Genomic DNA, 27,210 nt, shown 5'->3' with positions numbered 1-27,210 from the left:
AAAGAGAGAGGTGGGAAAAGACAAGAGAGAGAGAGAAATGGAGAGAGGGAGGTGCAGGAAGTTGCAGACTGGGTTCAGGGGTCAATTCAGCCTGCAGGCCTGGGTGATGCTTTCGGGGCTCAGAAAAAGAGGCCTCTGTTGCATCACGGGAGTCCTTGGTGTGTCCTCTTAATCTTGCCTCTGACCAGACGGGTCTCTCCCTGTGGCTTTGCACACACACAAAGACACAGATACACATATAAAGCACATGCACCTTGGTTCTTTGTATGTTGGGAGCAACACAGAGAGAGCAGAATAGTCAAAGTATCAGTACAACAATTTTAAAATACTGTGTACTTAAGGTGTAATAAGCAACTGGAGGTGTGAGGTCCTCCTTAACTAGGTCACAGATAAATCTGAAGGACTGAAAAATGATTAATGAGGTGGGAAAGAAAACACAAATCTCTCCTAGAGAAATCATTTGGAGTTTTCTTTAATCTTTCAGTTTTTATGAAATATTGGGTTATTTTACCAGCTACAAGCTTCCGTCTGAAAAGTATTTTTTTCTTCTTGTGATTTTTAAAGTGGTCTTGTTCTCCAGGCTTTCTGAAGGTCTTTCAAAGTTTTTCTTTGGACATTGGCTGCGTTTCTTCTCACTTTCAGTCTAGCCTAGTATCTGACCATTTGTGGATAACGTTTTTTTTGTTAAGACACTTAACACAAGCATAAAAAAAACATGAATGAGCGTTGTGTCTACACATAAAAGTGAAGTAAAAATAAACACTAACTGAAAGTTCTGAAGCAATAAGGAAAAACAATTACTCCCTGTTGGATCCACTGAAGACTCATGGGAAATTTTCTCAGTGAAAAAGTGGCTGTCGAGAAGCCATTGATAAGGAAGGGACACAGGACGAAAAGTCTGACATATGCCAAATTACACAAGAACCAGACTGAAAATCAGTGGCAATAGGTCGTACACAGTGAGCGTCAAAAGCGGTCTGTAAAACACAAAAACTGCACTCCTCTCACATTTTTCTACAAATAAACTACAAATAAATAATGGGTCGCTCAGGACTTTTGCACAGTACTATCGTTGATTTTGTAAAACAGCTGGGTAAATCCTCAGAAAAAAAGAAGTTGAAAAGGTACAGGAAATGACAAATGACCCGGTGGACCAGCGAGCCCTTTACGACTGCTCAAGGATGTTCTCCAAGACGTAGGCGTACATGTTTCCTTGTCAACAACCCAGGAAAGACTTCATGACCAGAACCTGAGGGAATTCACCACAAGATGCAAACCCCCCGGTGAGCCTTAAAAACAGAAAGGCCAGGTCGCAGCTTGCAGAAAACACAGAAAAATAAACTGGTTGAGTTTTGGAACAAAGTTCTACAATGAAAAAAAAAAAATCTTCCTTTTATATCAAACAGGATGGAAAGCAAAAAGCGTGGTGACAACAAAAAAGAATCATCCTTTTATCTGTCAAACATGGTGGTGCTTATGTTAAGGCTTGGACACGCATGCCTGCTAATGAAACTGGCACGCCAGCATTTGCTGATGGTTTCACTGCTGACGGAAGCAACAGCATGAATGCAGACGTATACAGGCACTTTCTGCGTGCTCAGATTTAGACAGCTGAGTCGAAACTAACTGGACAGCAACTCTAAACTTAGAGCTGAAGCAACCGAAGAGCTTTTAAATAGACGAGAAGGTAGACTAACGTGTCAGCCCAATCACCAGAACCAAACATGAACTCTAATGATCAGACTGAACCACCAAGAACATAAGAAAGCTTTGGAGCTGAAACTTCAACTACTTTACATTTGTAAGTGAAAGTGTCCCACTGCAAACAGGAGTCATTTCTGAGCTGCAGCAGTTGTTAACACCGATCACACAATCTGATGAAAATGTAACCAGGAACTAGAGAAATCAAAAAAATATGCTTGGAGGGATCCTGCAGCTATTGTGAACCCACTAAAGGCATAACTCACATCTGCACTGAATAAGATTGACAGGCTTCTTCTCTGAACTGAAGTGAACCTCTTGCCCTGAGTGTGTGTGTAATGTGAGACAGGTCTTATGACAAGCACTAATAAGCCCAGACTCTTGACCCTGTGGCGGCTAAGCTGACACAGAGGAATGCACTACGACACTGCTAACAAACTGCTGCGACCTGTGCGTGGATGAGCGTGTGGCACGTCAGGTAATGGAGACAAAGCGGGAAATGCTTAGCATTCAGGTCACTGCGCTTAGACTGTAATTTTTTTCCTCAACATGGAAAAATGCCAGAATATTGATCTCTAAGAGAATTCTCTTTAAGATGTTTAATAAAAGCATCCCTTTGAGCACACATATGTAACTTCAACTCACATTTTAAACTAAACTTACGATTAATTACAGTTTCCTTTTTCTCCACCTTTCAGGTCAAGGCACGTTAAGGAAACTGATGTCGCTCTCATTTTTTTTTTTAGCTAGTTTATGCTGTAGCTAAATTACTTCCTTCTTTCATCACAGTCCTTGTGGGCCTTTTAAAAATAATCCAATCGTTAACTGCATGAGGTATGTTTATAGTAATTATGTACAGTACTGTGCAAAAATCTAGAGCCACCCATCAAGTCTTTCAGTTTTTCTTTGGACATTGGCTTTTGTATTACTCATTTTTAGCTCCATCCTTGTACCTAATCATTTTCAGAGCTTTGTTTTCTTTCTTAGTTTTTTTTTAAGCCAAGTAATACTGACCTATGAATCATCCAAGCATAAAAAGGTACCTACCTCGAGGGATGAACCCCAATTGTGTCTACAGATAACAGACAACTTAGCAAACAACCAATTTTAGCAGCCGGTCACAAAAACGTACAATTTGTTTCCATTTATTTAGTTCTGCACCAACAAGGTGATTCCCAAAGTGCTATTAGTCAAAAACTTGGCATATCTCAACACGGGGTCCAGTGTGTTTGACTGTAAAGAGAAGCCAATGTGAAAGTGCCTTAAACCTGTATTCTTTCTTTTAGCAAGGGATGAGTCTGTGGGAAAATAAACTTAAGCTTTCACCCTGCATGTGACCTTAGTGACAATTTTCCTTATTATTTAATGGTTTTGAGTGTATATACATCCCCAAAGTTGAGCCATAACAGTTTATATGGATAACCTAATCAAAATAATAATTCCCATGCACTTATGAAGAAGAAAATTATTCATTTCTGTTGTAGCGTTAGCAGTTTAAAATATCTGTGCTGAGTCTGTGAGGATTGTCATGCAAATTCAACGTTAAGGGGCCATTCAAGAAACTGCAGCTTTTTGGCTCTATGTTTTTGTTGTGTTTTAGCCCTGGAGCCTGATTTCTACACAGGTGCAACCTTAGTAGTTTGCCTTTTTACTGTGAAAACTGCTCATTGCGGTCCCGAGTGTACCTCTATGTACACTCCTGCTTTACAAAGACTCTGATATTAATTTTATTGGAAAAATTGTAGTGACAGTTTTAAATAGCCGTAGAAGCAAAAGGAGGGCAGAAAAATAGTAACTGGACCCAAAAAAAGGTCCCTTGTGCATTAGTGACTGCTGGGTATTTACCATACTGTGTGTGTGTTGGCATGTCTGTGTGCCGTCTCATATTGCGCTCAACATGACACTCAGCAGGCGTGACATCAGCTTTCTAGGAGTATCATGCGTCCAGCAGATAAGACAGGTTGTAGCCTCAGAACAGGAAAAAACAATCGAAACACACACACAGCTGCTTGCACTTAATCACCGTGTACACACACAAACACACAAAGCATCACTACTGTACATGTGCTCATCCAGGTATGTTTATTGTTTTCCAGAGTGCACTGATACGACACTGACCACAGACAAGAGTGAGCATTAGAAAAACAAAAAAACTCATGTCACATTTATGTTTATGTCTCACCAAAATGGTTAATAGATGGATGAATACTGCAAAAACAGAGTGCAGCATCTAACAGCTGAGTGATTATCCGAATATTGATTAGACAAATGTATTAAATGTATCGAAAATGCTCCAATAAAGCCTTGTATGATTATATCTGATACATGGCATGTGACCATAAAAATGTAAACCTGTCAACGTAGGCAGCGCTAACGTATCTGCGGCAAGTTAGTAGATGTGTTGCTCAACCACAAAACGCACACAAAGAAAAAGGATTTAACTGAGCCAAAATGACTGACAGGTTGAACGTAATCACAACTTTGACACCTGGTGTCCTTTTGTTTATCAGAGGATCCTTAAAAATGTATATTTACATGATACGCATTATTTATATATTTCTTTATAGTATTAAATATCCTAATCCTACATGCACAAAATGCAGTGTTGTACAATACAGAGAGAATTTTCTCTGATAATCATAAAAACAACCTTCTGCAAAAGGGCTGGTTTTAAATGTGTAGCTCACGCCTCACCCTTTTTTATTCTTCACTGAAAGCGTTACTGACCACACAGGGAGGAGGCTCAAGCCAACCGGCCCTTACAGAATTACAGTCTATCAAATAATTTAATCTCATGGTAACTAAATTCTCCATATAACAGTACCACTCAACTCATATCACTTAACTATTTTGCTCATTCGCCTTGCATAGTGTCAGTCTATTTTACATTTACTGTTCTTGGGCTGGTCTTCAATAAAAGGATTTCTCACACACACACACACACACACACACACACACACACACGCACACACACGCACAAAAAAGTAGGTAATCAGATATTATACAACACACAGCCTCATGTCAGCTAATCTCAGTGGGCTCCATGAGGAATGATGTAAGTGTCGTCTATGGAAACAAACCGAGCGTATTGCACATGGGTCTTTAAGAAAGCTGACTCAAGTAACTGAATAACTTACAGTACTTCATGAGGGAACAGAAATGTCACCTCTCACTCTCAGATCATTTTGGCTTACAGCTACTATGCGCAGAGTGGAAATGCAACAGTGTTGCAGTGATCATCGCTCTGTACAAACACTTACTGCGTAAATTATTGCACCACACGTGTTAAGTGTTCCCTGCACCAAACGTTACACAGTAAATGAGATAAAGAAATGAGCACTGAGCAAACTCCCACTTGGCAAAACTCAGACATGGGGGCTGCGTGGCTGTAGTGAGAGGAAAAAAAAGGGGGTCAAAGTTCAGTTTACTGTATTTGTATTTGTGTGTTCGGTCAGAAGGAAGTTAACTGAGAACAGCCAGGTTTTTTTTGACGACAAGCGACTCTGCTTTCCACACTGGGGTGAGTCTATTTGGGCCACTCCACTGTGGCAAAGAAGGGGTGGGATTTGATATCGTCCACACCTCCCACACCTGCCCCCAGTCTCTCTGTCGGGTTGTACTGGAGCAGCTGCACAGGAGCACAACACAGAAATTGAAGAGAAAAAAAAAACCTTAATGAAACTAATAATTTAAATGACACAAATAAACCATATTATTCCGAAAGCCTTTCTCAACTTCTGAGTTAAAAACAGTACATCTGACAGTTTCAAACTACCACTAGCTGTTGCCCATAAAAGTATAAGCACTGTATTGCATACGATGCACCCAAAAATACCAAAATCAAGACATCAGGTAGATCCAATAAATACAGTGTACAGTCTGTATATGCTGCCACCTTGTAGGCATAGCCACACTGGATTACCGTTAGCTTTATGCTACATTAAGCAGAGAGAAATCCAGGCTGACCACATTAATATATATCCAAAGATTACCAATTCTGAGGATTTGCAATTAGCTCTAAGATATTAGCACAGTGCCAGCTGTGTTATTAAGGACATGTCCATCATCAGTAGTGTATGTTCATCTGCCATAATCTGTCTGACAAATGCATACTGTATATTCCTTATCATTTAATGACGTTACAGTGAAGCTTGGCTTTTTTAAAAATATATTTGGAGATTTCACTGTTGTGTCATTGCACTTCTCAGAGATTACTAACATGTCTGGTGGAAAACATCAGTGAATGTCAACCCATTTCTTCCACTGTATTTGTTGCATACTAACCACTACCACTACTATAAGAAAGTATTAGTTGTTCTTCCTTTGTTCCTGGGAAAGCCCTACTCAATATCTGTTTCGGAGGGAAACCTAATTCTGTGTACAGCATTTAAGTTAGTAGTAATCACACTAGACTCTCACCTGCTCTAGCAGAGATCTGGCCTCATCCGAAACAGACTCGGGGATGTTGAGCGCTGTGTGACGACCGATTCCTGCTGGATGGCAGCGCAGCAGAGACTGTGCAGAGGGAAGGAGGAGTGGAAAGAAGAGAGGTAGATAACCATCATGTAAACACACAGAATATACGGACACCCGCAGAGCACAAGTCAATGTTAAAGCACCAGGACTGGACAAATAGGGAGGAGATCAGAGAGCGAGAGCACCTGAAACAACACTGATCACACCAACTGCAACAAGCTAATGATTTCAGCACTGTTGCTCTTTCTTGGAGCCGTCCCTCTGTGTGTGTCACATGAAGTGAAAATCACAGGAAAAAGAAAGAATGACAAAAACATTATTGTGTTTGGTTAGTTTGTTCTTCGCTTACACAGAGAAAGCTTCCTGGAAGGGACAGCAGCACATCACCGGTAAATGCGAAACGTTTTTTATGTTTTGAGAGGTAAAACCTGATCAGGTCAAATTATCAGTTCACTCAGAGGAAAATAAAGCAAACCTAATCCTGCAAGAGAGAAAAAGTAAGCAGTAAGACTTCCAAATGCTTTCCTAACCACAGAATATAGCCCAATTGTTGAAATAATTGACAATAATGAGTGTAATCGCTGCTTGTTGTAAAAGCACTTTTCTCAGTGCATCTTCACTGACAGGCTGGAAATGCTAGAGCAAAATGTGTGCACCAAGCAAAAGCCTTAAACTGTGTGTGTTTGTATTGGGGGGGGGGGGGGACCCTGTGTGTTTTTTCCATCAGTTAGGTCGGTTGGCTCTCTCTCTCTCTCCTGATACGTGCTGCAGGAGTTCTGGCTGCGTTCCTAGCCGCAGTCAAGACTGCTCCAGGCAAGATCTTATCCTGCAAGGATCAAGAGACACTATGTGTGCCTGTGTGAGTGTATCCTTGCCAGGACTGTACCAAGACATAATCATCAAAGGAGACATCTGTGTCACTCAGTTTGCTTTTTGTTTATTTATTTGTTTTGGGATTTTTTTTCTTTTTTTTACCCAGGTAAGTAGTTGTTTATTGTTCCAACACAATGGCCCTAACCTAACACCCCGACTCATGTCTGAGCCACTGAAAAGAAGCGCTGATGGCTGATATGAAAATGTGCCCACTGGCAATCAGTTAGAATTTATTCAAATTTAATAGACAATGAAAAATTGAAGGGACGCTCTGCACCTGCACTGGCCGTTTGTGCTTGCATCCGTGTGCGAATTTGTCCTTCAAGAGAGCAGCAAGTTATAATTAGCATGTGTTTGTGTACATGCATGACAGCTATAAATGTATCTGTTATCTTCAAAACAAAAGGCTCTGAGATTCTCCCCTTTCTCCCAAGCCGGTCTTAAAAGATGGTCCCCTCTGATCCTGGACCAGCCGAGCTGCAGCACCTTGAGAGCTGCCCTGGTCTTCACCTTCCACGGCGATCTAAGGTCGGTGTGCTCCAAGCCCAGCGCTGCTCTAGGAGCCAGCAAAGAGGCCCGGGGAGAGCTGACCCCATGGCCCAGCAGATGGAGCTCAGGCTGGGGGAGAAAGTCACACCGACACCCCTGGCACTCCCTGAGAACCAGAGTAAGAGACTGCAGCCAAGACGCACCTCACACAAACACGCACACACCAAAACAACAACCTCCACCTACTCAAACACATACAGACACGCGCGCAGAATCACACACAACCTGGCACGACCATAAAGAGTGTGAGAGAGTTGAAAGCCAAGACACCTACAGACATCCCACAACACCTTTGCAACAAAGATAAAAAAACAAAACAAAACAGTTTTTGTACTTTTTGACTCACCATGCCTGTCAGGAGTTCAAACAGGATGGCGCCCAAACTCCACCAATCACACGATGCCGTCTCCTCACCAATACCTCCCACCTCTGAAGCGAGAGCGAGAGGAGAGAGACACAAATGATCAATAAATTAAAAAGCAGAGAAATCATCTGTGTGTGGGAGAGGAACCCAGGTAGCAATAATAAAGTAGTGACAAATGTGAAGTCGGGATATGATCAAGCATACAGACGTGGAGTCGTTGATCTTAAGCCTACGATAAACTTTAAGGATCTTGCTTTTGTGCCACCGTTTCAGAGTAACAACTTGGATTAATATTTTGCTGAATTGTTGCAATCAATTCGAAATGAGCACAAAAACGTGGCCACACTCACACACAAAGTGTGTGTCTCATAAAAGGGTGATTTGCATAATAAAAAGCAGTTAAATTGAGGAAACCGTCTGTGCTGCAACTTCACGCCATCTGCATGACCTGACCTCAAACACAAACACACACACTCTCATGCAACACACAGACACACACACACACACAAATCAAGAAAGATAAAGCAGGAACACTTGAGGAAAAAAAGAGTAAAACATGTTGTTCATTTTTCTTTACTCCCACATTTTCTTTTAGTTGAGCTCAGGGCTAAAACTAATGACATCAGCTTGTTTGAAGAAAAAATTCTTCATTCAAGTATTTTTTTTGCTCAGTAAAGTGTCAGAAACTAGTTTCCTATTTTGCTTACATCCCAGCATTATGTATTTTGTTCAAAAACCTGACAGAAATAACTCTGATCTACAACCCATCTGGCAGGCTCCGCAGCATAAGTCTAACTAAGACACAGAGAACAAGAGTGACACTTGTTTGCAAAAGTCAAGCGTGTACGGCAGCTCCATTGGGTACCAGATGGCCTCTTGTGCCGCTTAGTGTCCCTCTCCTCTCCTGTCCAGAGGGAGGGGGTCTGGTCGCCCACTGGGCCGGGACCCAGGGTCATGGTTGTGTGCGCCCAGGGACCTGGCTCCTCAGCTGGAGGAGCATATTAGACAAAGACCCCTCGTCTCCTGGAGGCTGCTGAGAACTCCAGGGGACTGTGCAGCTCTCTTGCAGCCAAGGTTAGAGAGGGCTATGATACGACTTGCATGTTTCATATACTCACAAACACACACACACACACACACACGCGCGCGCGCACGGCCAACTGAGCAACCAGTCTTCAGGGCTCCCCAGGACTACTGTTTTGACAGCCAAGGAGAGAAGATCGTCATTGAATGGACCAGTGATACCTGTGTAGTTATGAGCTGGAGGGAAAATACTGGACACACACACACACACGCGCGTACATCTCAGAGCAAGGTCGATGTCATCACAATGGATTAATGTCTAAGGAGCTGCAGGGAGAGTACAGTGGAGCTGGCTACACTTACCGCTCTGTCAGAGCGAGGCAGGAGAAAGGGAGATGCAGAAAGAGAGGAGAGGATGGGAGAATTAACTGCATCCACAGGCCATGGGTCGTGCAAAGCCCAGTGTTACAGTGTGCTACACGATGTGCACATTTTCCACACTGAGCATACTTAAACTAACTTTGCATTGTATTTCTTCAACAGCTCAAAGAAAGAAAAAAAAACAAAAAACAAAAAACACACACACACACAAGAATTCTAAGACAACAAAGGGATACAGACAAGTTCGGCTCCAACGCGACAACAATACAGTGTGTTCACCTCGTGGCCTCTTCTTCTTCCCTTTCCCCTCAACAATGAAGTTCCCTCCTACTTTGTATCTTAATCACACTTCATCTCCTCCCTCCTGGGGGCCATAAGGAACTTTCTCTCTTCTCCTCTCGGTCTGACTTCCCTAAAAACTTAACCGACAGTCATTACCAAAAGAGGAAGTCAAGTATATGCAGGTAGGAAGTAAGGAAGGATTGATGTTTGCTGTTCCAAGGCAAGGCAAGGCGAGCATTGTGTGTAAAGGATCTCTCGACAATTTAAAACAAAGAGATTTACACAAGAAATACAAGGTATAAATACATTTGTATAAAAAGATTTCATTATAAAAAGATATGATGAAACCACAAAGAGACTGTGAATAAACTTCAGGTTTATGTGAAAAACTAAAGAAAAGAAAAAAGCCAAGATCCTACACCGTGCATGAATGGAATCCCTGGATTAAGAAGGAACTTTAGATCAACACGAACATCTACAAATATACACACACTTGTGAACTTTTGACCAATGTCCAGTTTTGCCTGCAATCTCAATGATTAACTAATTGAAAACTCCTAATCACGTGTAAGTTGGGCCAAGCAGATAAAATCCTTTCATGTCTTTAACTACTCTGACTAACAAGCAAACAAATCTTAGGATGTCTTTCTGGGAGTTCCTTTCTCAAGGTATCAACGCACAAACTGATCTACTAACGTTTGCAACTACCATTAATTCATTTAACATTGAAAAAAAGGATATCTTATTTTTTGCGCTTGATAATGAAATGAACTGACTGTGCCATTTAGTAAATCTGACCCTTAATTTTATGATGACACGGGTCCAAAGCCCCATCCAACATTTGGAACCAGTAGCTGTGAAGTCCAAACAACTTTGAATTGATTTGTAGTGAAGGTTTCTTCTAATTAGACAAGATGACTCAAATGTTGCCAGTAAAATGACCCCATATCACAACAAAGACACCAGATCACCTCCACTCTAGGGGGCAGGGGGTGAATTTTTTTTCCATCTGCATGTACATATATATAGCCTTTCAGCCTGGGGAAACATTAGCAGCTGAATTATTTGACACACATAAAAATGTGAGCAATGACAGTGTCACTCAGAATCTGGTCTTTCATCTGACTTGTTAGAGTGACATACCAAGATAAGGTAAATCATGATATAATCTAGAGGTGACTGGTCGATAAATTTGCAGTTGCCTTAATGTAGCTCAGAGTTCATGTCCACATCAAGATTCCTGGCATATTTACAAGCAGAGTAAACACACTGAAATAGTAAAGCAGAAGTACTTTAAGGCTTCAGGGTACATGTTCTTCTTTGTATAACCTTTCAAAAAATAATGAGATGATGGCTCTGTGTCAAAAGGAGAACTAAACTGTAACTTCAATCAGATCAGGCGTGGCTGAGCAGGTAAAAGGACTTAAAAAAACCAAACAAAACAAAAACAATAAAACAAACAGTGGTTATGATGATCGTGTCCTCAGGAACTGCCTTGTCACCTCAGAGAGGAAGAATATTTAATTTCCCTTTTCTTAGAAATCGAAGACAATCGGTTTTGGCTGTGCTTCCTTCTCAGCAGAACAATAAACAATTCCCATTTCTGCTCAAATTAGGTCGTGTTCGCGCAAAGGTGTTTTTTTTTGTTTTGTTTTTTCTTACCAGGAACAAAACATTAGCCATCTGATGTTTATCAGTAATGAAAAAAATGGTGAGAAAATAAATAAGCAGAAGTGCTGGACAAACGGATTAATGCCCTGCTGCCGATGCATTTTCCAAGAACACTCCTGTGTTTTTTTGGGTGTGAATATGTGTTATTTAAAAACATGTTTCTCTCCTTCTGACACACACACACACACACACACACAAACACACAGTCACAGCAGGCCCCCTGCTAGCTTTCTGGCAAACAGTCATAAATCTGTCATCAGGAATGAAGCCATTGCATGAGTTGACCCTGTCTGGATAAACAGCAATGCATAACAAGGGCAGGAGACACACACACACACACACACACACACACACACACACACACGTAACTGTGTGTTCACATACATCAAAAGACATATGCATGTCCATGATGTAGAAGTATTCTGGTGTGACATAAATAAATAAACAAAGTGTGTGACAGCTTCTACATTTTAATGTGTCTTTATGGATGAATTTTAAATAAAGATGAGGCAGAACGAGACGCTAGAAAGAGAGAGAAAGTTGCCAGCATTTGAGTAGGACAGTCGATATATGTCGAAGCGGTCTTTTCATTTAACAGCAGCGTAACACACCCCCTGTTGGCAGCTAAAATGCATTACATCCTTAAATTCACATGGGATCAACTTGTTTGACCAACTAGACCTTTCACACTTAGGTCGAGGTGGGTTCAGTTTCAGCTCAGTTCACAAGTCATCTGCCTTTTATCACAGAACCACATTTTCTTCCCGGTCACATTTTGTCATAAAATGTTTTTGATGCTACGGCATGAATTACACTAATGTGAGCCAAACACATTATTTTTTCAGGAGGAACTGCAGATGGTTTAGATAAAGTAAAGGTGTCATTATGTTGCTGTCTCCTGCTCCTCTTACCATTGACAGACGCTGTCAAGGATGACTTCCATTAAACTAAAAACTGTAAATTTTGGTTTAACTGAAACATTTTTATATCATTTTAAATGAAATATATTTATGGTTCTGAGCAAATATGATACATGAGGATAGAACTTAAAAAGCTTGTGTAAAATACTTAAAAAAATCTTTTAATGAGGCTATATTTACTGGATAAGCATCATCCGCATATTACAGTTTACTCATCAACCACACATTTGAGACTAGTGTAAAAATTACCACTGCTTACAATAACTGAAAAAAAATAAACAAGTGGGATGTCTTTGCTCACCATTTAAGAGTTTAAGCTAGCTTCCACATCACTCACAACACATGTCTCAAAATGTATGCGCTTCTATTAGTAAGCTGTTAAACAAGCTGCTGCCAAGGGAATAAAAATGAACACTTTGGATATTAAAGAGAGCATTTGTTGCTTTCAGATTTATTACAAAAGTGAGACACTGTACGTTCTAGACAAAAGGAGGATTTAAATCTGAAGTGACCTTCCTGACTTGAGCGAGAGGATGAATATGAAAGAATAGCTAAATATAAGTGTGTGGGAGAGTGAATGGGTGTGAGGGTCATTGTGAGTGTCTCAGAATGCATCCAGTGTTTTCAACTAACCGCTAAAACATTTTGAGAAGATTAAACACATCACGCACACTCTACCCGACAGCCTTAGTGTGAAGCCACCTGCTTAAAGGACCAATACATTAGACGGCACACATACATGTACAAATGCCCAACCACGCACGCTGAAGGGCTAAGTAGGGACTCGGTGCTGTAGTCTAGCACCAGTTTGTTTTAGGCAGCTTTTAAACAGCATGCCAGAGCTGCCACAAGCCGACCAGGCCTGTGATACACAGGGCTGCCGTGCTACCAGTTGACTGCTGCACAACAGCGCACTCTACAGGACATCAGAACAACTACAATGAGATTCAGCAACTCACATTTGTAGAGGAAGAGTTAAAAATGAATGGTGTTTCATATTTATCCTTAATATACTGACCAATTAGAAAGGTAAATAAAATGTATAAGAAGTATTTTAACCCCATAAAAGATTTTTGTACATTTATTTTATTTTGTTAGTTTTTCAATACTTCATATTTCATTAGTTTATATAAAAATGTATTATGGTGGTGGGAATTAACAAAAGTGAGCATATAATTAACTGCAAATAAACCCACTAACTGATAAAACTAAAGAAATCAATAGAAAAATGTACTGAAATCTTTGCATATGTCTCACCTGGTGCACAGTACATATTGGCAATGGCCTGTTTGTCACAGGATTCCTCCACATCACTCCAGCTGCAGAAGTAGGTAAGCTGAACGTGACCTAACATGAGAAGAAAAGACAGAAAGCGTTCAGCTTGGAGTTGGTTAAACATCAATCTGTTGCTCTGCCTCTCATCAAACCCACACAGTCTAGTGTCACCCAGACACTCAACTTTTCAAACTGTTCACCCCACCTTTAAAGCACTTCCTTCCTCCATTCCTTTCTGCCGCTCTACATCCCTCTGTGAACTTTTCAAGCACACAGCCCCAGCGATTACTCCTGTTTAGCGGGTACCCGTTAACGCTATCATTAGAACTAATGGTGTCATTAGGTAGCCGTGGCCATTAGCCTGGGCTAGCCAGACTGATGCACCACACTAGGCCGTTGATGGGCCCTTTAGAACAATAATTACCACCAGGGAGACGAAAACAGCCACTCAGCTAATTAGATGCTTGTTGATAACGAGGTGGAGAGAGATGATTGTAGGACGACAAAAGAAGAAGTTGAGGGGGAATCTGTGACCTCATGGTAAAACAACGCTTTCGCTTCTCAGAGAGACTTCATTCTGCTAAACAGATTAGATCACGGCTGACTGATGAAGGCTGTGGACTGTATCTTTACAATGCAAGTTATCCAGTTTGGGAAGGGAAAAAAGGGCAATTAAACATGACAACTGTTATATACAGTAGCTGCTTCATGGTGATTTATTTATCTCTTTTTAAACCTGGTTTTGTCCAGCTTCTGGTAGATTTAATCAAGATTAGATTAATCAAGTGCGCATTTAATTTTCATATTGACTGTTAAAGGTTTAAATTGCTTTCCTGGTTTCTTGTTTTAGTGCATTTTATTGTTTCATGTGTAAAAGTCCTTAACATACATGTTACCATGTACCCAGTAATCCACCAAGAAGTGACAGGAATGATGACTTGGGGTAGCTGTTACCAAGGTTGGACCAGTTTGGTAAACTAGACTAATTATTAACATTCTGTCATTAAACTGCATATCCTTCTTTCTTTCCTTATCAAACATAACTAAATATTAATTTTGATCTTATTCGCTAGATTTTTCAGGACTGATTAAATGCCCAACAGAATAAAAACAAAACACTTAACACAATTATAAAGGGTATGGACAAAAAAAGTCTAACCTTGGTGGTCAAGCAGGATGTTATTGGGATTTAGGTCCCGGCAGATGATCCCTTCTTGGTGCAGAGAATCCAAGGCTGTCACCATCTCTACTGCCCAGCACCGTACAAACTCCTCCGGGATACGAGCTTGGGAAGCAGCCAACGACAGCTTGTCCAGCTCGGCAAACAGCCGGGATACTTCTTTATCAAATTCGCTACCACCTGTATTACTAATAACTCTTGATGATTCGTCATCAAGTCCTAATAAATTCTCAACCGCTCCACAGGCCTCGGTGCCATTTGTGGCCGAGTCAGAGCCTGTGCTGTTTGGAACCAAGTCTGTGTTTACTCTTGCACTGGGCTCTAGTTTCTCACTATGAGAGTCAGTGTCTGGAATGCCTGTGTCAAGAGGGAGGTCATTATTTTGGCATTCAGGGTGGATAAACATTTTGTCAGAAGCCTCTTGTCCCAATGCCAGACTGTAGTCATCCAAAAGCGAGTTGAATGGAGATGGAGATGCAACACTCGTGTCACAAGTTGCAGAGGCTGTACATAAAGATGAAAGGTCCTGCTCCAGTGGCTGTTCCTCCTCTTCCTCAGGCTGAGTATGAAGCTGTAAGACATCTGGCTGGATGAACTTTTGAGGAGAGGCCGTGACCTCGAGGCCCAGACACACTCCTGAAGTCTCCAATTCCTCCTGTAAAGAGTCTGCAGTCCCGCTCACTACAGGGAGGTTCACCAAAAGGTCTGGTGGATGCCCCTCATCCTCCACTACTGCTTCTTTAAATGAGATCACTGGCACTGACTCATTGGAGGCTTTATCACTACAGTCCAACCCCCAAAGATCCAACCCGGGACCTTTGACCTCCTGAGCCAGCTCTGGAAGATCCTCAGTTACACCTGAGTCCAGGTCGGATGTAGAAAAGAAAGGGACTTGTTTATGAGAGGGACGTTGCTCTCCTAGTTCAAGGCACATCACCTCGCTTGCACTGTCTTTGCTATCAATACGAAAAAACTCCATTGGCGTGTTCTTGGACTCATCTAAAGACAGAGGCACAGCGGGGGAACGTAAAGGACTAAAGACTTCATTGTGATCCTGTCCCTCACCACGGTTTTGATCGCTGTCTTGGGCATTACCGCTTTTATCAGACAACTCACTGAAGAAGCCAAGCTCCTGAGAACTGATTGGTGAAGAAAGGCTTTCATTGCTGAGAAGTGAGCGGCTACGTGACGATGTGGTGGTCGTTGCATTAGGTACCTCTAATGATAGCATTTCCTGCTCGCTCTTCTCTTCCTCCTCCTGTAGTGCATCCGGTTCTACTTTCTCCTGTTCGTACTCATTGCAAAGGGTCAAATAGCTGTTGGTGCACTCTTCTTCAGAAGTGGCTCCAGAGTCAGTTTGCTCCACAAGCCTGGGAGGAAGAACGCTTTTAAGAGGAGAAAAGAGGCTCTCGGGTTCCTTCTGTAGCCCAGAGACAGACTCTGAATCAGCAACAGGCACCGAACCACAGCTGGCTGAATCTACATCCAGCTGTGGCATGGTATGTTGAGGAGAGCGCACGGCGGTTGTGTGGCTCTTCTGGATGAAAGGGATGTCAAAGCTGTCCTCTGGGCTGGAGTTATGCATGTATTTTCCAATGTGAGACCACAGTTTCCCACCTGAAAGAAGCAGAGCATTAAAAATGAATTAAAAAGAAAACAGTGCACAATATGGGGAGAACCAGAGGTATCAGAAGTAGAACTTAGGGAGCAGACAGAAACAAATGAGCCAATATTAGCTAGATAATCACTTTCCTGTTTTTCTTTGTGACTATTATCATGAACACATAATCTTGTTCCTAGGAAACAGTTTTCTTTATCTAAAACATTTCTGCTCCAGTGTTAACAATAACAACTTATCTTCCTGTAGACCAGAGGTCCCCAACCACTGGGCAGAGGACCTCTACCAGGCCGCAAAGACAGAAGAAAATTGTTTAAAATTGTATGTATTGTATTTTATTTTTTATTAGTTTTCCAGACATTTTTACTTTTCAAAACAATGCCACTTTCGAGTTGGGCTTCACTCCTGCACTTAACTTAGTTCTGTTTTTTTTTTGCCCCCCATGCATCAGTAACTCTGAAAGCTAACCCTCACAAAAAGCTGGGGACAATGAAAAGAAAACTGTATTTAAAAGAAAATGTCAAGAATCCCATTTAAATTGCAGCTTCAGGTGCAACTTTCGCAACAGGTGATTCACTGACTCCACATCTACTCTGTATAATATTGCCCAGCTAGCTAATGAAGCCATGAAACAAGCTCTGGGCTCCCACTGATTCTGCATTATGGCGAGTTGGTATTGATGTGATAATCATGTAATAATTATTGACAGTGCATAATATAAAGTGCAATAGTTATATTTACATTACAAGCTGCCACCCTCTAGTTCATGATAAAACAGGGGCCCACTGCTCTAGAGAACACATTACAGATCGTCTATGTGGAGAGGTCAGGTGACTAAGCTAACCTTAACATCAAATTTTACATTGAATGTGAAACACCTTTGATTCTGCGCCTCTACACTCTTCTTCCATTCTTCACTTAAAATTTACTGGTACTTGTTAACTACTTAATTAATAACTGACTTAAGTACAACAAAGTATTGGCACACAGATGAGTTTGAGAGTTTGGGGATTTCTATGCAGGTAGAAATCCCCATTTTTTTGACACCATTTTCCAGATGTGCATCTGACTTTTCTGAATCTGAAAATGCTACATCAAAAAAAAGAGTGGCTACATACACACAGACATACATACGTATCACACGCAGCTGTAGTGTAAGTAATTGGGAGCTAGCATCTGCTGTGTGCAATTAGAATGAATACGAAGTTCACAGTGATGATAATGATAGCGGGGCAGCTCGATGGCTTAGAAAGTAAAACCATCCACATGTTGTTTTGTCCAATGTCACTCAGGTCACTGCCTCTTTCCGTCTGCCCGTCTATCCTTATTCAGCCTATCCACTACCTCCATGTTAGAAAAAAACTGAATACTATAAAAGCAGGACTACTACGGGATTTTTTCGTGTAACAGAAGTGAGTCATAATGAGTGAAACGGTTTCTGATTGGCTTTATCAAATCCTGCTGAACATCCCCATATGAAATTCAATACTGTCCACTAATATTAGCGCAGGATGGTTATGGAGTACACCAGATTGAATAGGTTACAGGGCGTTAAAAAATATGGCTGCCATTCATAGTATGCACTCACCCACGCACACAGTCTACACACACATCCTAGAGTGAGTGGGATGTAAGGATGCCCAGGTGTTGGCATAGCTAATGAAGCATGGCGCCACCTGGTATTCAGAATAATGACCTGTGACACACACCCATCTCTATCAAACATCTGTCTGGAACAAGGGCACAGAGAGGGGCAGGAGACCGGAGAGTCAGGAGAAGGAGGGGAAAAGAGAGGTGGAGGTAAAGAAGACAAATGAGGGAAGATGAAACAGATGAGACTGAAATGTGTCCCTTACCTTCGGCATACTGCAGCAGAAGAAAAACTGTGTCTTCGGAGACAACAAACTTTCTCAGCTGCACCATGTGGGGCACAGAGCGAGGCATGATGTTTGTCTTCGTCCGCCCACAGTCACTGCTTTTCCTCAAACCCTGCAATAAAAAAAAAAAAAAAAAAGATGAGAGGTGAGTCTTAAAGGGAACATATGCACTGATTCAAATAACAAGCATTTAAGTAGAAGATAAGAAAAGAGTGTGCATGAATAGGAGGAAAAAAAATGTGGCAAAGGAGAAACTTCCCATTAACCAAGTGCTAGTTATGCCCTGTGGCAACCCAAAGTCACTGGATTCATCAAGCTACATACAGCACAAGAGCCGCACAAATCTATCAGCGCTACATGTAAAGTTCACATCGGGTACGAGAGTGTGTATGCATGCATGCACGTGTGCGCACGCGTGTGTGTAGTCATTTATGCCTGCGCGGTGCGTTGGCATCTGGCACACGTCTCACACCTGAGAGCAGAGGAGCTGACAGGGACAGGCCCATTAGAATCAATTACACCAGTCACACACAGGGGCTTCTGGCACACTTCACACTTACAGTCAGGACGACGAGGATGCAGGGCAAAAAACCCACACCACAACATAACGCGCACACACACACACACTAGACTTACTTTCAGGATGAAAGTCTCTTGTGTTCTCTTGTCCATGACCAGTAGAACCTGCGATAGAAGAGTACCATTAATTGCAGGACATGAAGAGACATATGCAGACTAAGATGATGTAGTGGTTATGTCCTCCAAAGCAGTTTTTTTTTTTTTTTTTATGACCGGGTCAGGACACACATAAGGTTTACAGAGAGATTAATGCAGGCCCCTAAATTACACTAAATTGACATTACTATGTCAGATCCTGGTGTGCCGACCAAACTGCAGTCTCAGCGATGTTACACAGAAAAACAAGAATCAGAGGTTTAAAGGATAATAAAAGACCTAAATATTCTTGGAAATATTCTAGCAAATCTGGCCATTCCTTGGTCCTTAAAAAACATTCAGAACAAAGTGAGAGTCATTTATAACTCTGTTTATATACAAGACTGAGCATCAATTTTAGAGAACATGTGCTGTCTAAAACATGTCACCACAGAGCTATGCAATTTGTCATGACAGAGGCAGTAATTACTAGCAGTGTCATCACTAAACTGTCAGATGTCAACAGAAAGGGAAAGCAAATCCTTTCCTTTCCCCCCATTTAATTTCCCTGTTCTTTTTCACTCTTTCCCCCTTTTTCCTTCCTGAGATCTTCATTTTCTCCCTTCTTCCTCATTTCTCCCTTCCTCTCTGACATCTCCATCGCTCGTTTACTCCCTCCCTGTCTCAGGAGAGAGCTTGAGCATATGTGTGCGACCCAGTGTGTGTGTGTGTGTGTGTGTGTGTGTGTGTGTGTGTGTGTAGTGCATGTGTATGTTTTGAGAGTGCGTTCTCTCCATGTGACCCTGACTGGGACCAAACAGGTGCAGGCTAAATGGATATGAATGGAGCAGTGAGTAAACAGAGTGGCGGTGCTAGCCAGGGTGCTAATATAATTAAGAAACAAACATCAGGGAAGGGGGGAGATAGATAGGAGGGGTGGGTGAGGCGGTGCTGGTGGGGGCAGCAGGGCGAGGACCTCTCTCCATCTGTCCCCGCTGTCCCCATTTAAAGTAAAAGGAGGAAGGAGGAGGGGGTGGAAATAGATAAGAGGAAAGAAAACACCACTGCTGGATAACGTCATCTTTGATTGAGTTTTTTTTTTTTTTGTTTTAATGCCTCAAAGACTTCTGACATATTGTGTATTTTGAGTGCACCTCAGTGGAGTTATACATGTTGGTATTGTGTCAACGTTTTCCTTAGGGTTTGTTGTTGTGTGTGAGTGTGTCTGAGTGAGTGTGTAGGATGAGCATCATTGATTCAGTGTTGTGTGTCGCTCTCTGAGCTGCTTGCCAAGTCATTTCATGGCTGAGTGGAGAAGTTGCTTCGCCGGCAGCTGGTTGAGAGGACCAGCAACCCAAACTGACCTTGTGGTAGTCATAACTGACGCTAAACATACACACACTCAGCCCTTACCATACATCCAGTAAATCTACTGCGTTTTATTACCCCTGATAAAAGAGATGGTCAAAGAAGTAAAGGACACACAAGGAAGAGAAATCTGGAGTTGGATAACATCCATATTCTGGGTCGAAGTCATCATTAAATTAATGAATGTCTGCTAGCCCTGAGTGTAATTATTTTGTGGGAATTCTGCTATTAAATCACATGAAATGAAATGTGTTTTCATTAAAGATTTACTTGGTAGAAAAAAGGCAAACTGGTGATTGGGTGAATGAAACAACACTTAAATGAAGTCATACAGTCTGCTTGGACGATGCAACACTTGTAAATTGAAAGCATACCTTATCTATGACCCCTAACACCCTGTAAGCTCTCAGCTCCTCAGATGGACTCTGCTGCCCTCCTCTGTTCAAAGAAGAGCAGCACTGTACCCCAAAGGCCTTGAAAAGAAAAACCTTTCAGTGTTTCATACATATGCAATTAAATCATTCATTCAAAAAGATAAACTGCTTTCCTTTAATCATTGAATCAATTCATTTACAAAACTTAAGTCTTCACTGCAGTGTGTGTGAGGAACCTGGTAGATGCATGCATATAAAGAACATTTGTGTAATACAATACAGAAAGCCTATGAACCAGCATTTCACTCCCACTCACCACTGTTTGTGTTGACCCTTGACCCATGTTGCTTCTCAGATACTGACTAGATATTTGCTCTGCACGCATCAGATATTCGGCAGTCTTCTTTTTCACGGCCTCTCGCCGTGTAGCACTTGGCTCACCTAAAGAAAAAAAATGTAATTAATATTTTTTTAACAAAGTAGATCGAATAGAGTGGTGTCTAAAGTTAAAAGTATAGAATTTAAATGGCTTACAAAGTAAAAGGGATGCATTTATGCTTAATAGATCCTTTTTAAGGTACATTTACAGTGAAATTTTAACAAATTGAATTAAATAACACAATATTGTTTCTGCATTTCAACAACTGCCAGTCTACAACATCAAAGCAAGCTTTCTAGGTAAGTTCCTGAGCCCAAGTGTCACTCAACTTAAAACTACTATGAGACCATATAGAAAAGTTATTGAGCTCTTGGCCAAACTAACCTTGCACGCCTTGCAGCAGCAAGTCAACTCCACTGCGATAGTATGAAAAAGCTGCCTGGTAGTCCTGTTCCTTCTCCTTTTGGACAGCAAAACAAATGAGCTCACTGGCTTTGTCCAAGTAGTCTGAATTAATGTCCTTAAAGTTTCCGCCAGTGGATTTTTTCAGACTGCTGGGGAAGAGCGGTGCTCGACCTGGCCAGCTAACCTCTGGGTTAGGGGCTGAGGAGGCAGGGACCGGGGCAGGTGATGGAGTGCGACGTACATGCAGGGAGGGCAAGCGAGGGCTGCAGCTGCTGCTAATGTTGGTGGCTCCCCCTTGTGGCTGGTTTGGGGAGGTGTGACCTGAGGCCATGCCATCATCCAACTCAGCCAAAGAGTCTGTGTCCACCGCAAGGGAGGTCAAGTCGCTGTCACTGGATGGGCCTAGGAATAACAGGAATCCCGCGGTCATAACGGACAGCTACAAACATAAACCTTTAACAAAACTACATCATCATCATCTTCCTCTCTTTAGGGGTAGCCACAGTAGATCACCTGTCTCCATCTCACCCCATCCCTAGTATCCTCCTCTGTATGTCCTTCTTCACTACATCCACGAACCTTCTTTGTGGTCTTCCTGTTTTCCTCCTGCCTGGCAGCCCTATATTGATTGTCCAAAATTTCCACTATTCCTTCTCTGCACATGTTCAAACCACCTCAGCTCTTCCTCTCAAGTACTCATTTCTAATCCTGTCTCTTCTGGTCACTACCATTTTGTAAATCTTTAGTTTCACTCTTCTGTCACAAATCACCCATGCTCACCCTCTCCATCCTGTCTTGACTCTTTTTTACACTCACCATTTATTAGATCCATATACTTCCCAAAATATTTAAATTGTGCACATGTTTATTGTACATACCTCCATACTCTGATGTGAGAGTCAAATCTTCTGCCCCACTGATATCTCTCTGAACTGAAAAACATATCCAGACATCGCAAAGCAAGTTTGAATTAGCACCTCCTAATCAGCACCTAAGATGAAAGGAAGACTAATAACAGGAAAGACATTTTGTGTGCAACCCTACCATCAGAGCTACAGTCTGATAGAGTGTCAGCCAGGAACTCAGAAAAGGGCTCCGCTGGTCCAATGAGCTCTGAGCCGTCGTGGACCTCACCACCCTGGAAAATAAAAAATACCTCAGTCAAAAGTTCTTTGTGATTATTCTTGTGTTTCTGTCAATGTGTACTAGAATACCTTGAAGAAATCTTGGATATGCTGGCTATTGTAAAGAGCAGGGATATTAGCTGAGAACTGCAGGAGATCCTCAGAGCACTGTCTTCTTTCCTCAATCACTGAGTCATCAAAACGACCTACGACAGGCACACACGGATGCAAAAAACATACATAAGTGATGCTTCCATTAAGCAAGTGATTATACTGTATTTATTATAACTAGTGCCTGCTTACAGTATAATAACACCAAGCTATCTGAAGTGGGCAAATCCATCTCTACAAAGCAGGGCTGCAACGATTCGTCGATATAATTGATGACGTCAACTATGAAAATTTGTCACCGTGGAATTTTATTCTCGACGCATCATGTTCTAAAACCATGCACTAAAGACGTTACATATAACAGCGGTCCCCAACCCCCGGGCCTCAGACCGGTACCGGTCCGTGAGTCGTTTGGTACCGGCCGCGAGAGTTGAGGCTCAGGTGTGAAATGTATGGTTTTCAGGGTTTTTATCGGTTTTCAGCGTTATTTTGTCATCATTTTTATCGTTAACTCGGTTTTCCTGGGTCTTTTCACGTGTGTTATGAATAAATCTTCTTTTTTTCGGTACCGGTACTAGTTTTATTTTGTTGTATTTATCTGCGACACCTTAAAGGCCGGTCCGTGAAAATATTGTCGGGCATAAACCGGTCCGTGGCGCAAAAAAGGTTGGGGACCGCTGACATATAAAACAAATCTGGAAATCAGTTTTTGACACAACACCGGCACCCTGGAGCTGTGACGTCGACTCTGAATGGGTCCGTTTTAAGGAGTTAAGTTAGTACATTGTGTTAATGCCTTGTTTGTGTTCATGTTTGTACAGTAATGTTTATATTAGCTTACCTGTCGGAAACTTCTCATGGATGATGCTTGCTAAGCGAACACTGTTTCAGTTTTGTTGGCTAATAAGTGAAATGCGATAGAAAACCATTAAACAGCAGTAGCTACACTGTTTCCTAGTTTTTTTTCTCACATTAATATCAGGATTAAACAGTGTAATTGGCATTGATCACTACACCATCTGAGAAACTATGAAATAAAACCAAATTTGTGATTAGTAACGGTCTTTTCTAATTCTATTTTGTTCAGCTTTCCTAGTATTAAGCAAAGGCGTATAGATGAGTTTGTCCTGAGAAGAGGCCCTTGCACCTCTCAAATGACTGAAGTCATGACAGAGAGGATCCTCAGCATGATTATCAGCAGCTGGGGACATCATCTCAAAGATAACAGTCCAGAGCATTTTCACTGCAATCGTGCATTCATGAATTAAATCATCTGTGAACTTTGGAATTTTTTTTATTTTGGACTGGAAAAAAAATCTTTATGATTTAATTTTAAGCTTTATTTAAACTTATGGACAGAAGCCATTTTTAGTTTCTTATTTGCACATAACTTTTTTTTGCCAAAATACTACTAACACTTTAATTTGTATTACCTAATTTTTTTATTTATTTAATTTTTATTCTCACGGAGGTCCTCTGTAGTAATGTTTAAACACATTTCATTATTTTAATTTGCTGTGGGACGAGACAACAGGGTAACAGCGGGGATAAGAGTTGTTGAAATAATCGTTGACCGATTAACTAATCAAAGAAAAATTGGCAGATTAGTCGACTAACAAAATAATCTTTAGTTGCACCCTTACTACAAAGTCTAACATTCACATTTTTCTTTGTTCAAAATCTCAACAACTCAAAGATGAGGTACTGCAGGATCGAAAGAAATCTCACAGAAGAACAAAACTGTAGAGGAGTAATTCTGTCAATCAAGACAAGCTTTCGCTCTGGATAATTTTAGGGCAAATGTGTGACACAGGGGAATAGAGAAAGTCATCTTCTTACCAAAGACCTTGGCCTTAGCAAAGGGAGGAAACAGCTCTGATTGGCCACATGCATTCTTGTGCAGCTGCCAGAGATTCTGATGGAGTTTCCGGAAATCACTGTATCTCTTCCACACCGTTATCTACAGAAAGACAGACACAGAAGACACGGATAAATCAATCATTTGGGGTTTAAAGATCTATCTACCTTTAATTGAATGGATTATCAATTTTGTTGACTAAACAAAAGCAGCTGATTTTCTACTTGTTTGTAAATGCAATCTCATTGTCACCGATAATGCTATTAAATCACTGCTATCTTGTTAAACTCAAAAATAGCTAACATAACAACCAGAGTACTCCACAGCCTTAAACTCCAGAGACTTTTCCCTTATGTGACTCTTACTAGGCCAAAACATAAATCAATGTAGTCCACATTTCGCTGTCATCTTGTGTTTCAAAACTTAAAATACAAGCCACAACAACCAGAATGAAGCAGTTACTTAGTGGAATAAAGAAAAGCATAATGGCCACATATGGAGATGCTACTGTGGTGTGTGGAAATTTTAGGCTGCTGGATGGTGTGGGGAAAAACTAGGCCAATCACATCCTCCAAACAGGAAGATTACTCAGTAATGGAGGTATGTGTGTTTCTGGCAAAACATCTCTCTGTCTCTTAGAAACACATACAGTAATTGACATCATGCCTGTTGCATTAGCACTGGTTGTGGGCTTAACTGCATTCCTCAGTGTGTTTGAAATGTAAGACAGCATGCATGCACAACACAGACAAGTATGGTTGGTTAAATGCTCTGTAAAACTGTGTAAAATGAGCAAAATAATTGATGAGTAATTTCGGTGGATTTCTGTCCATACCAAGGCATATACAGATAGTAAGCATTTAGATTAAAATAAATAGTGCAATAAATAGATATGAAGTTTCCAGGTGTAGGCCTAATTATTTGTAAACTACATTTCACAATCTTTCAGGTTAAAAGAGCTAAGCTTTGGTTTACAAGATATAATGTGTAAAGAAGCCGTAAAGCCAGATTCTGAAATTCATGAATCAAAACGAGCAAAACTAAATATCTGAAACTGAAATATCTCCTTGCCATTATTTTTGGATGAGAAATACAGTAGCCCCTGTCTTGGTATTTCTCAGTTGTCAAAGGTAAAGAAGCATTGACCACTCAAAAAATGGATTGAAAGAAAGCTGCATGTCTTACCTCTTGGACATCCTCTGGGTTCTTCCTGGAGATTATCTGTGTGAAAGAGGGAGAAGAGAAAATCCATATGAGTGATCCCTATCTCTTGCTAGAGCAACTTCCTTACAGGGCTGTCACAAGTATGAGCAGGGTCAAGGCTCTGAGTGTCACAATGATGGCATTATGTTCAGTGACGGAAGTCTTGAGTGTTAGAACGAGACATCACCCAGAGTCATAACAAGGACAGCAGCCAGACAAAGACACTCAGCCTGCCCGAGTCCAGTTTTTACAATGAGAATGTAGCAATGTGATCGCATAAGTGCTGATTAATAATCAGATAAATTCAATCATCAGTAGGCACGCTGCTCTACGCATCTCACCCTATTCCTAGCATCCTCCTGTCACACTAACCCTCTGCATGTCCTCCTTCACTACATCCATTAATTTTCTCTGTGGTTTTCCTATTTTATTCCTGCCTGGCAGTTCCAAATTAAGCATCCTTTGCCCAATATATCCACTATCCTTCCTCTGCATAAGTACAAACCATTTCAGCCTTGCCTCCAAACAACCCAAGCTAGCCAGTCCCCATGATATAATCATTTCTAATCTTGTCCATCCTGGTCACTCCCAATGAAAATGTTAACATCGTCAGCTCTGCCTTCTCTCTTTTTGTCAGTTCCACTGTCTCCAAACCTAACCTCCAACTTTCTAAACCTTCCTTTTGACTTTTACTGCTATCCTCCTGTCAGAAATCTCCACTGGCACTCATCTCCACCCACTCCACCCAGCCTGCACTCAGATGCTTTAGATGGTTTACCCCAGGTATTTAAATTCATCCACCTTTACGAACTCTGCACCTTGCAGCTTCACTGTTACACTTGCCTCCTCCTCATTCGTACACACGTATTGTGTTTTGGTTCTGCTCAACATGCGGATCATAAAGTACTTCATCTTTAACATCGGCTTTAACACAGAAGTGTTAAATAGTTTTATTAGCTGAAAATGTAGCGAAAAAAAAGAACGAGTTGCCACCTCCTGAATATCTGTGTATCACAACACTATATATAACATTAACTTAGTTGCTTAGCATCAAACCATTAACACCCGGGTTAACTCTGGGTCACATTCAATTCGCCTCAAATCGACAGTGTAAGTTAGCAAATAGAAAGCATGTATTTTGAAACAAGAGGGTATGAATGTGCCCATTAGCTACACATATGATCTCAAAAGCTGTCGCCACTTTTAATTCACCGCCACACGGTTAACCTGACGTTTTTATTTGGGTCCCTTTATAATCATAACAGCTTGGCTAACACTGCTAGCTATTGACACCTAGCATTAGCCTAGCCTTCCCAGTGCTCATCGTCTATTTACTTACCCTTGCAGTGACTTTGTACACAGTGTAGCCTTTCTGGTGCTTCTTGGGATCTGTAACAGTATAAAACCGAGCAAGTTCTCCTCTGTCCCGCTGCGATATCATTCTGATATTGACAACATTGCCGAAGCTACCAGCCGGCTAGCCGTACACATTCATTCTCTGACTGCACAGTCAGTAACATGCAGGCAAATTAATCAGAGCTCCC

General features: G+C 41.4%; 1 protein-coding gene across 2 annotated transcripts; it reads right to left on the bottom strand.

The window, feature by feature from the left end:
- Nucleotides 1–3,764: 3,764 nt before the first annotated feature.
- rps6kc1 (ribosomal protein S6 kinase polypeptide 1) lies at nucleotides 3,765–27,182 on the bottom strand. Of its 2 annotated transcripts, XM_063495126.1 has the most exons (16): nucleotides 27,006–27,182; nucleotides 25,649–25,684; nucleotides 24,445–24,565; nucleotides 22,585–22,700; nucleotides 22,415–22,508; nucleotides 22,249–22,302; nucleotides 21,350–21,772; nucleotides 20,903–21,027; nucleotides 20,587–20,685; nucleotides 18,827–18,874; nucleotides 18,170–18,302; nucleotides 14,675–16,312; nucleotides 13,498–13,587; nucleotides 7,946–8,028; nucleotides 6,121–6,216; nucleotides 3,765–5,329 (listed from the first exon to the last, which is right to left on the bottom strand). In XM_063495126.1, exons 1-16 carry the CDS (start codon nucleotides 27,105–27,107, stop codon nucleotides 5,228–5,230), a joined length of 3,360 nt encoding a protein of 1,119 aa, XP_063351196.1. In that variant the 5' UTR covers nucleotides 27,108–27,182; the 3' UTR covers nucleotides 3,765–5,227. The 2 variants fall into 2 exon arrangements, with proteins under 2 accessions (XP_063351196.1, XP_063351197.1); XM_063495127.1 differs by lacking the exon at nucleotides 21,350–21,772.
- Nucleotides 27,183–27,210: the final 28 nt, after the last annotated feature.

The sequence above is a fragment of the Pelmatolapia mariae genome, linkage group LG15 (assembly GCF_036321145.2).
Source record: "Pelmatolapia mariae isolate MD_Pm_ZW linkage group LG15, Pm_UMD_F_2, whole genome shotgun sequence".
In the NCBI taxonomy this organism is placed as follows: domain Eukaryota; kingdom Metazoa; phylum Chordata; class Actinopteri; order Cichliformes; family Cichlidae; genus Pelmatolapia; species Pelmatolapia mariae.
Note: the sequence above shows the minus strand (reverse complement) of the source record. Positions and strands in the feature narration are given on the sequence as shown.

What these genes read in the sequence shown, in the direction of transcription:
- rps6kc1 (XM_063495126.1), bottom strand. Translation starts at nt 27,107, where the DNA reads ATGATATCGCAGCGGGACAGAGGAGAACTTGCTCGGTTTTATACTGTT. An exon ending in TGTACAAAGTCACTGCAAGG is followed by an intron (nt 25,685 to 27,005) that starts GTAAGTAAATAG and finishes TCTTTCACACAG; the next exon opens with ATAATCTCCAGGAAGAACCC. An exon ending in ATCAGACTGTAGCTCTGATG is followed by an intron (nt 22,303 to 22,414) that starts GTAGGGTTGCAC and finishes TATGTTTTTCAG; the next exon opens with TTCAGAGAGATATCAGTGGG.